This window comes from Nestor notabilis, unplaced genomic scaffold (genome assembly GCF_000696875.1).
Source record: "Nestor notabilis isolate BGI_N333 unplaced genomic scaffold, ASM69687v1 scaffold14596, whole genome shotgun sequence".
NCBI classification, from domain to species: Eukaryota; Metazoa; Chordata; class Aves; order Psittaciformes; family Psittacidae; genus Nestor; species Nestor notabilis.
The window spans coordinates 5,465-19,784 of NW_009931561.1; the positions used below are offsets into that span (position 1 = coordinate 5,465).

Below are 14,320 nucleotides of genomic sequence, written 5' to 3' on the forward strand. Positions count from 1 at the left end.
TTATTGGGTTGTTTGTCTTTAAATACTAACACACTGCAGTCCATTCTCAGAGCGGGCATGAAGCTAAATTATTATGGATAACAATAACTGACAGAAAGATGCACTGCACTTCTGCATTAGAGGGGCATAATGAAAAACTTTTAATTGCACTTTCACAGGCAAAACCTGTTATTTTCAGTTTATTCAGTTACTACTTTTAACTCTAAAGAGGCTTTTTGGTTTGGGGTTTTTTTTGTTTGCTTGTTTGCTTGCTTGCTTGGGGTTTTTGTTTGTTTTTAAGGTGAGGAATAGGTCAATATAGGTAGATGGTACTATTCCAGAGGTTTAATGAAAGCAAGCTAGTTTATCAAATATTCACTTCAGCGCGAGACCCTCATCCTCTCCAACTATAACTTACTGATAAGAAGGACCACTAGCACAAGGGCAGACAATCTACCCATTTTCTATTCAAGCATTGCAGAAATGCAACTCAGTTTCCTGTTGGAAAACACACAGAGTATGCATTATAATTCCTAAGCGGACCAGATCTATAAGATAGAAACATTTCCTTAACTACTAATGATCCTAGAAAGTAGTTTTGCAAATGGCCACAACAGATGTACCGCATTCCCAAAACATACCAGCTTCAGCTTCCATTAAAGTGATGAGAATGGTCACACATAAGCCCAGTAAAACAGCTAGATTCAGTTTCCCTGCTTAGATCAATTTCTTAAGGCTAGTCAGAAAAGTGTGTGTGTATTCAACCACTGTTTGGCAAAGCTTGAGTTTAAACAAACTTATTTTCAGGTTTTAGTTTGTTCACTCTGGCATCATTTTTGGACTAAAACTTGAAAAGTGCAAAAATATTTCATTAAATCTTCTTAAAAAAATAATTCATTTTAGTGGCGCCACAACCCCAATGTTTCAGGGGTTAAATCCATTGCCAGCAATGGATAGAAAAGGAAGCACCAGCATAAAAGAATCAAAGTGCATTTCTAGTATGCCAATGCTGCACGAATTGGCAAGCCATAATCTTATATTTGCCACTGGAACAGATTATGCTGAATTCATTTTATAACAGTCTATATTACACATTAACATATGAAGTCTGTCATGAAGTCTTGGGGATACTGCAGTGAATCATCAAAACGGAAGCGTTTGGAGACCATACTGCTGTCCTCTGGTATGTTTTCTTTGTCTTCCTTGTTGCTACAGGTACCATTACAACTAGATTTTACATTCCGCTCTTCTGAACATTTTGTGGTGTGTCCTGGCATCAGAGAAGAGCAGCAAGTTTCTTCAGGGCTACACAAGAGTGTGAACTCCCCTTGCTGCAACCACAGATGAGAAAGACAGGCCTCTGCTGTGGGTCTTTGCCTTTGAAAAAGAAAAGATTAAAAGTTCTTTAAGTTCATTTCAGAAATACTAAAAACATAGTGAAATAGCTCCGACACGTGTTAAGATATCTTAAGCAGAATTACCACTAAGGAGTTAATATTCCTGGTTTTCCACTACTACCATGGCTGCTATAAAACACATAGCACCCCATAGCACAGACCCCACAACAGTTAAGGTTAAGTACTGGCAACACACATCTAAATTTTAGTTGACAGTCTTCCCAGCTGCTGAATGTCAGAACTGGTATGCTTTTCATCAGAACAAGGAGCAGGTATTTCTTAGCTGGTATTCAGAGTCTCTTGGAATGTTTTCAACATTGTCTATATAAATGTGCATGAGCTCATGCTTTTGAAGTTCTATGTTTTCTACAGACCACTCTAAATAGGAAGGCTAATGAATATTTAGTCATTAAGTTTTCAAGGAGGGCCAAACAACATGGTGTCATCAACTCTATCCAACTTTAGCAGTGTTTTACTCTTGCAATTTATGTAGTTACTATCAGACAAAACACAAACTTGCAAATTGTTCCTTTGGGTAACCTCGTATAGCACTACTACAGTTTTCATCATATTCTGGCATTGCTGAGTTCCTTGAACTTGCAACAGAGCCCACTGCTTGTCCTTAACTCTACCACAACATGTGAATATTTTTTGGTCATAGACCTGTAACTTTATAGAGTTGACTTTCTGAGGACACATTTTTCCTCTTAACATTCAAGAAGGTATAGTCATCAAGAATCAGAATGGGGGGGAAGGTTAGTGAGGATATAATGACGACATCAAGATGCTCAGAAGCAAGAAAGTGAGTAGTGACTGTGACAATGTCAAACATCCTGCAGGTCCACACTAACATTTATCAAAGCAGGCTCTTCATTATTGCTTCCCTCATGATACTATGGTTCTTGAGAATTATTCTACATGCTGACAAACCCTCTATGTGAGATGCAAAACCAGAAAGGACTCTTCATATATAGAGTCCTTATTTCATCAAAGTAGGCACTTCATAGATACCACTTTCTCCTCCTACCAAAGAACCTCTTTCTCAACTAAACAGGAACACTCCTACTTGCTGCAGGCTCTCCGAAGACAGGCACTACTGTCTCACCACAAATGACAATACTTAGCACTATAATTGGTAATACCTGACCATGCCTAACTGAACATGACCGACTTCACTAAATATTATTCCCCTGTATCTTCTAGGGGGGTGGTGTTTGATTTTGGGGGTTTGGGTTGGTTTGGGGGTTTTCTTGGCATGTGGTAGTGGGTGGTTGGTTTTTTTTTGGTTGGTTGGTTTGTACTACATTTGCTGGTGCAACAGTTAAATACCCAGATTTAACACTATGCAGCAAGTGCAGATACAGTTAATGTCTATAAAGTTACAGAAGCATGCCTTACAAAGAAGAAAGTTTGTACTTTTGATCAGGAACATTTTTAAGAGACTGAACGTGGCAAAACTATGTATTTTTGAAGAATGTTTGCTCAGTCAGAAGACTGCCAAGTTGGGTTTTTTTTTTTGTATGAAATGTATTAAAATAGAAAGATACATTAAAGATAAGCCAGGAAAAAAAGAAAGCACGGCATCAAAGAGACTGCATTTTGTCTCTCCGAATTGCACAATACAAGGTTAAATTATAGACAAGAATATGACCTTTCTAGATTATATTTCATCAGATTTGTTAGCAGTCTGTCCTTTGAATGAAAATATAAAGAAACTCAAAATATGAAGCTCAAAGCACAAGGCTGACTACAACAGACGAACAGTGAATCAGAAATCATTTTCATACATTATGGAAAAGCATAAACCTACACATAATACCAGTGCATTGTGAAATGTTTGACTGATGGTATCAGTGGTATTCAGCTCCCAAACTAACATTCACTTCTAGGTGCTCCACAAGCATAAAAGATAAGATTCTTGCCTGGGGGAGTTTGTTACTTACTCTGGATTTTTTATGAGAAGTTTTTGAATGAAGTCTTTGGCAGGCTGTGAAACTGATGAAAATGTTTCTTCTGAATAATCCACGTTAACTTGAGATATATTAAGGTAAGTTTCTTGATTATCAGCTCCAACAAATGGAGATTCTTGTGTCAGCAGCATGTATGAGATTACACCTATGTTCCTGAGATAAAAAAACCACAATACATAATCCTACTAGGATACCTAAACAATATACCCTCCATATTTATTGTGCTGCAGATCTAACTTCTTTATGGATGCCACGCTCAGAGAATTAGAAACATCATGCGACACGTCAGTTTTCTGTGTTTCAAGGATGTACACACACAAGGAAAGCTATGTATGTATGTCAACGAAAGGATTTCTGGAAATCGCTTGTTTTCAGTACAACTTTTTCCTCCCATTGAAACGGTTAGGAAAAGGAAATATACTGCTTTTACACAGCCCACTCTTGGACACATGGCAATTCTGGATGATAGAACTGAGACAAAATAGACTTTCTAATTTGCCTGAAAATAAACCCCATCTTGCACTACAATTCTGGATGAAGTAACAAAGACTGAGACTTAGTCAACCTTTCTGTATAATTGACATCCCAGTTGTGTAACAACATCCTCATGCTGAAATGTTTTTCCCCAAGAACATGAGCACGAGTACCACATCATCTTGTGATTTATTATAAATCTTAGATAGTTTCTTGATGAGTAATAAGAATAGGTTTGTGATCTGACAGATCAAACCTTAGTCCTCATTAGTGAGGAACATGCATCTGCTGTGTTTGTCATTGTGAGTACAGTGCCATTAGTTTGGTTTTGTGTTTTTCCAAAAAGCAAGCAAGCGGTTAAAAAAAAAAACCATTCTTGAACAGATGTAATTCCTATTATGAGTTGGGAATTTCAAAGAGTTTATTATATCATAGCAACTTCTAAAACTTAATTTTAATCATTTAGATGCTCAAAAATGTTTTGTTTTTACGGAAACATCTCAAAGCCAGCCTTTACACTAATAGAGCTCATGAAATAAATAGGCTACAAAAGCACACTTAATAAAGTTGTGGATCAATTTAAGACATTTGTCATTTTTTAATGACTCATTCTGCAGATTATGCTCTAAAGAGATAGAAAGTTAAAACACTTATCATTGGTATAGTAAAATTATTTAATGATACAAAAATGGGGAGGGAGGAGTGTCCAAGACTAATTGCTATCTGAAACAAGTCATACAAGAGTAACTAATGCCTAACGTATACTATCCAATCACTTATTGTTCTCTTAGAACAAATACTAGATTCTGCATGCTTAGAAGCCACCTGTATTCCCTTCTAGGTGTGCAACAGACCCATATACAGTAATTCCTGTAAACCCCAAGTTATATCCTGAAGGCTCCTTCCCCTCCGAACTCTACCTCTTTTAGTCAGTCCAACAGAAGGAACCCAGATAGAACTGCAGAGTCTGGATCTAGCTCCAGATTGGTAAAGGGTCATGACTACCTCAATAAAATGAATTATCATACACAACCTACCACATATCTGTAGCTGTGGTAATGGGATCGTAGTTTAAGATTTCTGGAGCTAGATAAAGAGATGGAGAAAATAAAACAGTTTAATGTATTTATTCAAGTGGCTTTGAATATTCATATACTACATTTCTGGCAGGTTTTTTGCCAACCATTATTATGAGCCTAAACATGCAGTTTCAATAATCAAGTTTACTATTTTCAAGCCACAAGGGTGGAAAAATGTTATTTCCATTTCATTAGGCACAGATGCTTAATTGGTTCACACTAATAGGCATACTTCAGGCATTATATGGCCTAAAGTCTATTCTGTACACATTCCAAATCCCGAGATATTTTCTAGTCAGATGTATGCACATAATATAGTCTTCTAATTGATTTTCAAGTGTATTGCTTTTTAAAGGGAATGCATAGACTTCAGGTGTTAACAATGCTATGCCAGATGACCAAGCTAATTTTTAGGTTCAGTGGCTGTTAGCATATGCTAGGTAGCAAGCTACCGACTACACTGAAGTGGTCTTGAAATTGAGTGTAGGAAAATCATTAAGGAAACCTGCCCCTCAGAGAGTGCCAAGTGTTACTGGCAATCTTTCCCTTTCCAAGGATTATTTTTATCTCATTAAATCATCACACTAAACAGCATTCCTAATTCAAAGAACATTTCTTTGTGCATGCTAATGTTAAATTCTTTTGATTAGAGTTGGAATACAACAGCCAACATTTCCTGTTGATTTAACAGTCTGCATCACAGCAGAAGTAAATACTATAACATGAAACTAGAGATGCACTTGTTGATATAATTTGGGGTATTTTTAGTGGAAAAATTTATAGACTACTCTAAGAACAGCTCAGAACATGTTGCCTTGTCCTGTTCTTTCTCTAGTCATGACTGATAAGTAGATAAGCACATTACATGAAGTGGTTCTGCTTTCTCAAAACCACACATCAGAAATTGTGAAGCAGCTGTTCCATACCTAGATACTCTGTTGTTCCCATGATCTGCCGTAGTTCACCAGAATTCTCAAGCTTCCGAGACATACCAAAATCTACTATTTTTACATCACCAAGAGGATTGACACTGCTCAGCAAAATATTTTGAGGCTAGAACAGGAAAGATTTGATTCTCAATTAATAAAAATACAGGCTGCAAAACCCACCAATGTACTAAATGACTTATCAGTTTCTATTATGCAATACTTATTACTAAATTTTATTTTTTAAAATTATTTAATCTCTAATAAACTCCTGCTTCTCACCATGTCTCTTATGTAATTAACAGACTACCTTATCACAATATTAAATTGAAGATAAAGTAGTAGAATAAAAACTCTGCTGCAGCCTCACCTTTAAATCAAGATGAACAATGTTGTTTTCATGCAAGCAGCGAAGTCCTTCAAGTATCTGTCTTATGAGTCTTACAATATCCCTTTCCCCAATTCTGTCATCCAGATCTGGGACACACAAGTCAAATATTTCTCCTCCAGCAGCACTGAAACACATTCATGAACACTTACATATTAAGTTTGAATTTTCAAGCTTAAGTGAGGAAAAAATTTATGTATGGTACCACTGTATATAATATATATGCATAGTCTCTGAAAGGCTGGGAATAGGATTACTTTTCTTTTTTAAAAAATACACACTTATGCCAAGACACATAATATAAGCACTTAGAAACGGAGGAAAAAAAGGTCTGATTATGCTTTTCTGAGATGATGAAACAAATTCATGGCTGACAACCTCATAATACTTTGGTACCCTCAAGCATGCTTTCCTGTAAGCAAGTGTGAAGTTGCCTTCAGGAAGGCGAGTTCTATTGTCATTCTCTAACAGAAGGCGCCTTTTTCTTCAAGTCAAATCTAAAGTTTCTTCCATTTGACCAGTTCCATAAAAAATTCAAAGCAAGAAAGCCCAGCAGTACTCTGAATTTGCAAGTAAAAACCATTATTTTTCATTATGTGGCTGTGGTGTAAATGCATGAACTACAATACAATGAACAGTTAGAGTTGCTGAAGGTTATTTCTGGAGTAGGAGGGAATTTGTATACTTGCCACCCTAGGTCCTGCCTTTGATGGAAGACTAAAAATCAGAGAGGTACCAGGAAGCACATCTAGCATGCTGCTACTGATTAAATATGCAGTTGCCTAGCCAGTTAATTCTTCCAGAACTCTAGCAGACACAGAATATTCAGAAATACAAAGACTCAGCTCTGTCACATTGAGATTTACCATTGCCACACTAACAACAAAGATGAGACTGACAGGCTCCATGTTTTCAGACAGGATCTCAAACATGTCTTCCTCAGAAAAAGGCTGTTTGCTTACAAACCCCCCTACTATTACAGCACAAAGGAAGCATGGAAATAACCATGTTGCATGTGGTTAATTAGTTATAGTTCTATACTCTGCCACAGTGTCAGCTGTTTCCTTTTGTGCTTGGTTTGACATCATTATTCAGCCAGCTCTAACTACCTGGAGTTTCCCTCTCTCAAAGATAAAGAGCTGCCTCAAAACTACCTATCAGTAAGCCTGAATTTTATTGTTCATAAAATGATAAGTGTATAAAAAGTTAGATAATGGATAACATGGATTAACAGAGTCACTAACCTGCTGGCACTATCAAGGTATCAGTACCCTCCTTTTGCCTTTATGACAAAATGTAGATGAGCAGTGGATGGCCTTCACTTCAAGTTTAACTACATTTTCAACACTGTTTCCTCACAGTACTCTTGTATCCAAGTTACTATGTTACAGCCTGGATGGGTGGACACACAGATGACTGAAGAGTGACTCTACCCAGCTCACTAGATCACAGCTAGAATGCAGTATCCTGGTTTTGGCTCCCCAGTTCAGGGAAGATATTAACAACCAACTTCAGCATCAACTGAGAAAGTGAATAAAAAGATCACCAGATGACCTGTGGTATACATAAATATGTATCTTCAGAAAAATAACCTAATAGAATCCTACACAACGCAAAACTTTGAACTTGCAGGTACAGCTCAGGAACAACCCAGCAACACAAAGGGCCACATGTATGAGAAAAAATACAGCTAGAAGGGATATATTTATTAACTATTTTATGATTAAGAGACTCATTTCTTGCAATTCTTTTAAAGGACTGCTTCAGAGTTCTGATAATGAGAAAACAAACAAACAAGCAAATCTGTATTCTGCTACAGAGGACATAATTTAAAAGCATAATCAGCCCTCTCCTTATCCCAATAGAACTAGGAACACTTACTGCAAGACTTCTGAATGCTACTACAAAGTAAACCATTAACATCACTGTAGCGTAAGGAAGTTGTTTCACTACAGAGCTTTTATAAGCAAGACAGCTTAGCTGAAACAGAAGCAGGAGGACATTATGGCTTTTATGTGAACTTGCACTTGTTCTCAGCAAGAAGTTCAAAATATGTCAGCTGGATTTTACTTCTACGTTATTTATTATTTCAGCCTTCTTGGAACAACAAATAGTATGTTAGGGATCATCTAGTTCCAGGAAAAAAAGCAAGCTAGATTCTTTGGCAAATTTGAAGGAATTTACCATGGTGCATGCAGACCACCATTAACAGTTCTTCAAATACTTTGTATGTGAAACTTAAACTCTAGAGAAAGACTTTCTGAATAGTTTTACGAACTGCATTTTTGTTCCTTACAGTACAAACAAAAATTTATACATAAAGCAAATATGACAGAAAACTCGTATTCAATCCCCCAGTTAGACCTGTTTTCAGACCTAATGAGAAGCAACAGGTACATCTCAACCAATAAGGGCATTTTGGAGGAAACAGAAGCCAAATAGTTTTAAAACAACAAAACCACTAAATTTAGAAGGTCAGAACCCACAAAAGAATTGTAGTTTTTCAGTCACCAGAAAGCCTCAAGTAGTGCCTGAAGTTCCTAGAACATGGATGTGCTCAGCTTCCCCAAAATCTGTGTATTTGGCATCAATAGCTACTTTTTTGTGGAGGGAGTGGGGTGGTGTGATTTATTATGCATCAAAGCACTACACACTTCTACATTCACAAACATTCTCTCTGGCCAGCTTGCATGAAAATTTTTAACACAAAAAATTAATTCCACCCTGGAGTTTGTATTCAGGTTTTAGAATAGGTTAGCCTGACATGAACACTGATCAGAGCTTTTTACAAAAATCCAGCTAGCAGAAGAAATAATCCACTCAAATTAAACAGGCAAGTTTTACCCAAAATTACCCAGCTCAGGTATGCAAAGGCCAAAAAAATATTCCAATTTGAGATTGTCTATGAGACAGTTACGCAGTAGGAAAATGACCCTCTTTTCAGTTTTCAAAAGCTTTTTGTAAAAATCTTTCAATCCATTTTTTAAAGTTCTGAGAACAGAACTACTATAGGGTTTGGTCTTTTTTTTTAATGCCTTATTACATATTGTTTGTCATATTTCATTAGCTGTGGATGTAACAAAACACATATACACAATCCAAGATTCAAATTAACACCAGTTGATTCAACTCTTGCATTTACCTGAAAACAAATTACACCAAAAAAGTCCTTAAGAGCTTATAAAGCATATCATATGAAATACTAACACAATATCGTACTGTTGCAATTCTTCTAGGTCTTCAGGCAACTCATGCAAAACCAAAAGAGTATACTGACAGATTTCTAACTACAAATGTGGACCATCAGAGAAGGCATACTTACTATTCCAACACTAAGATGATTTCATTTGCTGTTTCATAGACTTCATGGAGATTAACTATACGAGGATTAGATTTCATTAATTCAAGGACAGCAATTTCATGAAGAATCTCTGCTTTGCAGTCTTGACCTCTCCTTCTTTTCTTTAAAAATTTAGCTGCATACTCTTGGCCTGTGGATTTAGCTATACATTTTCTAACCACAGCACATCTTCCTCTACAAAATAAAAGGGAAAAAGTTAAGACCTAAGACATAAAAAGTGCATAAATTGCCATTAGAAATAAAAAGGCATGACATATAATTGGAAACCAAGAAAAAAAAAACTTAACAGGGGAATGCCATGACTGGCCTGTTCTTTCACTAGTCCCTGAACATTCACTTTCAGCCACTGTAGGAGAAAGGATACTAAGACAGACGAAGCTTTGGCGAGATCCAGTACAATTCCCTTTATATAGGTTAGCTGAGCATTAAATCAGAGTATGAGGTTACATGGATATTCTCAGTGTAGGATCACTGAACCATAGAACGACGCAGATTAGAAGGGACTTCTGGAGGTGTCTAGCAAAACTTCCTGCTTAAAGCCTGACTAGCTATGAGATTCTGACAGACTGCTCAGGACTTGCTTCAGGTTGGCAGTATTACATAAAAACCTCCTTCATCCACATTATAGTACCTACAGGATACAGTAATAAACAAAGCAAACTGCTGTGAAATGCAGAGGATGAACACGGATAAAGGATATTTGTATGCTGAGGACAGGGGGAAGGTTTTCAGTGCAGAAACTTCTAAAACAAATTCACCCTCACAGCTCACATAGTACTACTAAAAAAAGCCCAGGCATCTACGAAATGCTTAGAAACATCTTAACAGAAAAACACTACTACTTAGCATTCTCTTCCTCAATTACAGTTAGACAAAGTGTGCTGCTTTATTTCCTAGCCAACTGTTTAGGTATGGAAACAAAAATGTATTTTGGCAAAGAAGCGTTTACAAAAGAAAACCACATTCTGTAGTTAAAACACCAAGCTGACCTTTAAAAAAAAAAAAAAGTAGGAGAAAAAATGCAGTTTTTTAAGCCAAGTTATAAACTGAAAAAACAACGTTTTATAATCACAAGTTTTGCATTCCCAGAAATGCCTAGTTGCATACTTGCAAAGTGTTTTCAAATGCTAAAACATTATTAAAAAAACCCAACCCAAAACAAACAAACAGAACTTGAAGAGCTAAAATAAGTTGCATAAAGTTCTAAAAACAGTTCTAAACTGTGTACAAAGAACAAGATCTACACTTCTGTCTTTAAAAAAAAAAAAAAAAAAAAAAAGCCTTTCTGTGCATATTTTTGGTTACCACAGCATAAAAAACAAGCTTCATGAAGAAGCTCAGTATGAGCTAGCCGAGTTGCACTTTTCCAGCTAAATTAACTTCTTTAGTAGAAAGGACTACATTGCCCTACAGGGCTTTGCCCTTCTCATGCAAAAAATACCCAATGCCTAAAGGGAACATATCATAGAATCATAGAATGGTTTGGGTTGGAAAGGACCTTAAGATCATCTAGATCCAACCCCCCTGCCATGGGCAGGGACACCTTGCACTAAACCATGTCACCCAAGGCTCTGTCCAACCTGGCCTTGAGCACCTCCAGGGTTGGAGCATTCACAACTTCCTTGGGCAACCCATTCCAGTGCCTCAGCACCCTCACTGTAAAGAACTTCTTCCTTATATCTAACCTGAACTTGTCTTGTTTAAACCTATTACCCCCTGTCCTATTGCAACAGTCCCTGATGAACAAAGAGTCATGCCTGGGACTTCTTTGGAAAAAAATCTGCAGACTTCAGTATTTAATGAAAAAAAAGGTATGAGCATCTCACAAAAAATGAGATTTCCATTTGCAAATAGCCATATTAAACACCGTTTGTACAAACTGACACTTATCTAGAAATATATTCAACAAAACAGCTTCTCTGTTATCATTTATTTCGGTATCAATTAGTTGTAGGATTTGTCTTTTTTTAAAGCACTAAATTTAGAAAGATAAGGCTACAAAACTCAGAAGAAAAATGAAAGAGGTGAAAGTTATTAACAGCTTGGTATATGCACACTCTTGATTCTAGCAACTATCTGTAAGCCTGGAAAGGCCAAGTTCTTTCTCAGTTGTGAAAAATGGTTAAACCAGCTTATTATTGCAGACCGTTTTAAGTTATTGAGCTGAATTTCGCAATATAGCAAAGTTTAAGATACTCCCCCACAGCTTACATTCTTGTTTTAACATCACATCACCCTGTCAACCACAAAAGTTTCTCTAAAATTAAAGAAGGGGAACTTTGAGTTTCATGGTTGAGTTTCATGAGAACAGAGAGATCTTCCCTGATAAGTTTCTGCACATCTTCCTTCTAGTTGCTCAGAGAGTAACAGCTTTGAGGGGTCAGCACTATCTCCAGATTGATCATGTAAGAATTTCCACTTCTTTATACTGCATTTGTAGTGTGGCAACTATTAAATAAAATTATTAGATCAGAAAAAAAATAAAATTTGGTTTAGAGCAGTGGCATTTCCCCAGGAATGCATAATGTCATATCTGAAGTACTGCACTGAAGCAAGCAAAGCAGTTCCCACTCCTTGTTGCCTGCAAAGTAACTGCTTAACCATCACAAACTTTATAGCCCAGTTTTACGAGATGAAAAACGATTTCAAGTTGTTTTGATATCCCAAGTTATAAACCACAGAAATTCAACTACTTCAAAAGAAGCCAAGCCATGCACATACTGGGGACAAAACTACTTAGCCCACTAAACAGAACCTGCCTGCTTTATGAGTCAGTCTTAAATACCAAAGGACCTAAAAGATAAGGGTGTGGGAGGAAGAAATGGGACTTGGGAAGCTTAAGTAGAGAAGAACAAAAGAACCATTTACTAAGTAACCTCAAGAGGAAGAAGAAAATTGCAAGTGAAAAGAAAAAGCATATTAAATCTTTTAGGGAAGCTACAAAGGTGGATTTTACATCACTTAAACCATTGTTAATACTTAAAACGTTAAAAAACTAAACGCAGACATTGTCAGACCAGGAAAAGTCAAAAGTATGTTTGGAAAACATACTACTCTGCTTCTGTTTCTTTACATTTTGGCACTTATCTTGTTATGCCTGATTTTGCATGTACAGCAAGTTTTAAAGACTTTGTTTTGGAATCCACAAAAAATCGATACTTTTGTTGGCTTTAGACATCATCTCACTAGCTGCATAGTCTGAAAATCCAGCAGTTTGACAACACTGGAGCACTAGAGGATGGTGTGTACAAACTGCTTCTGCAGGGCCCAGAATTCAAAACTAGAGCTGACAGAGGGGTAAGAAGAGAGGAAAGTGATGGGCTGCAAGGCATGTTTTTATAAAAGCATACCAGATAAAGCACATACTAGAGAAAGGCAAACAATTAAAACCCCAAGAGAACAAGGAAGGCTGATGAGCTTACAAAATGACATGCAGAGGAGCATCTCTGCTGACAAAACGAGTTGTAGGTACAAAGGACTGCCAGGTAGCACAGCAAGGCACAAGAACTGTGGGACTGACCCATGCCACTTCTATTCAAGGAGCTTGGAAACACAAACCATAGCATTATGTTTGCATGGCTTTGCACCCAATCCACTGAGTATTTTCAAAGTATGAATTATCCCAGTGATCTCAAAAACACATTGACTCAGATGTCTGAAACAGTATCACAAATACCAAAGGTTTGTTGGTTTTTTTTCTTTGGTTTTATTTCCTATTTTACTATTGCAAACACGAGCAAGGGAAGTAGGCTGCAAAACCACTCTGAAACAGCAGGTTGTTAGAAACAGACTTAACCGCTTGAGGGTGAAAAGGGGAGAGAAAAGGTCTTTGTTTTCTGGACTTAAAAAAGAAATTAAAAAAAAAAAAAAAATCAACCTAATAACCAACTCAAAACCCCCATTCTTTCCTTGCAGTATTACCCCATGCCATCTCTTCTTTAGTTTATGTACCTGGAATGTGATTTGTGACTAGACAGAGGAAAGGGAAGAAAAGGAGCGTAATTCCAATCTACATGCCTATGAAAACAGGCTAAATCTGACATGGAAAAGGCTAGGAACTTACATCTCAGAGTATCTTTTCCTGGTCCCTAGAGAACCTGTTGAATACTGCAAAGAAGGGGGTGAGGAAGAAGAGAGGCATACTTCATTTCCCATCTACTACCATAAAAGTTTGCCAGAAAAGGTCTGTCATTGGACAAATAATTCTCTTGCAGCAGAAACTCCTCTTGCTGAAATAAATGTGATAAATCTCACCTTCCCAGCTCTTTCGATTCAAGCATATAAAAATTGTGGAAATTGTCTGTCTTGATCTGTGTGTGCAGAGACGTGGCTAACAAGCCAGAAAGGCTTTTATTCTCCAGCCTTCTTCTCGACATGGTCAGAAACAGGTTTCCCACTTCTACCAGTCACCTGTTAAGGCAAAAGAATTCAAAGACTTTTGGGTGTTCCACAATTTCAGCACAGAAAAGTATACGTATATTAGAGTTTAGGTCTAGCAGACTAGAATAGCTTTAAGTTTGTTTAGTAGTTACCTGAAAACACCCCATTTAACCTCTGTAAAAAAATCAAACCTGAAAGGAATACTAATGAAAACATGCTACAAAAATTAATGGAGATTTTTTTATTATTATTATTTAATAATTTCAACATTTGAGATGAGTTGGTTTTCCCCCCTCCCTGGACCATATCCATAACATATTAGGGATAAGCTTCAGTTCTAGTAAAAATGCTAGTAACTACTTAACT

The 14,320-nt window shown here is 36.9% G+C and overlaps 1 protein-coding gene across 1 annotated transcript; it reads right to left on the reverse strand.

Annotated features, from left to right (window-relative positions):
- Positions 1 to 968: 968 nt before the first annotated feature.
- STK17B (serine/threonine kinase 17b) lies at positions 969 to 13,988 on the reverse strand. Its single transcript, XM_010015976.1, has 7 exons — positions 13,829 to 13,988; positions 9,536 to 9,748; positions 6,196 to 6,340; positions 5,826 to 5,952; positions 4,858 to 4,906; positions 3,320 to 3,499; positions 969 to 1,356 (listed from the first exon to the last, which is right to left on the reverse strand). Exons 1-7 carry the CDS (start codon positions 13,948 to 13,950, stop codon positions 1,074 to 1,076), a joined length of 1,119 nt encoding a protein of 372 aa, XP_010014278.1. The 5' UTR covers positions 13,951 to 13,988; the 3' UTR covers positions 969 to 1,073.
- Positions 13,989 to 14,320: the final 332 nt, after the last annotated feature.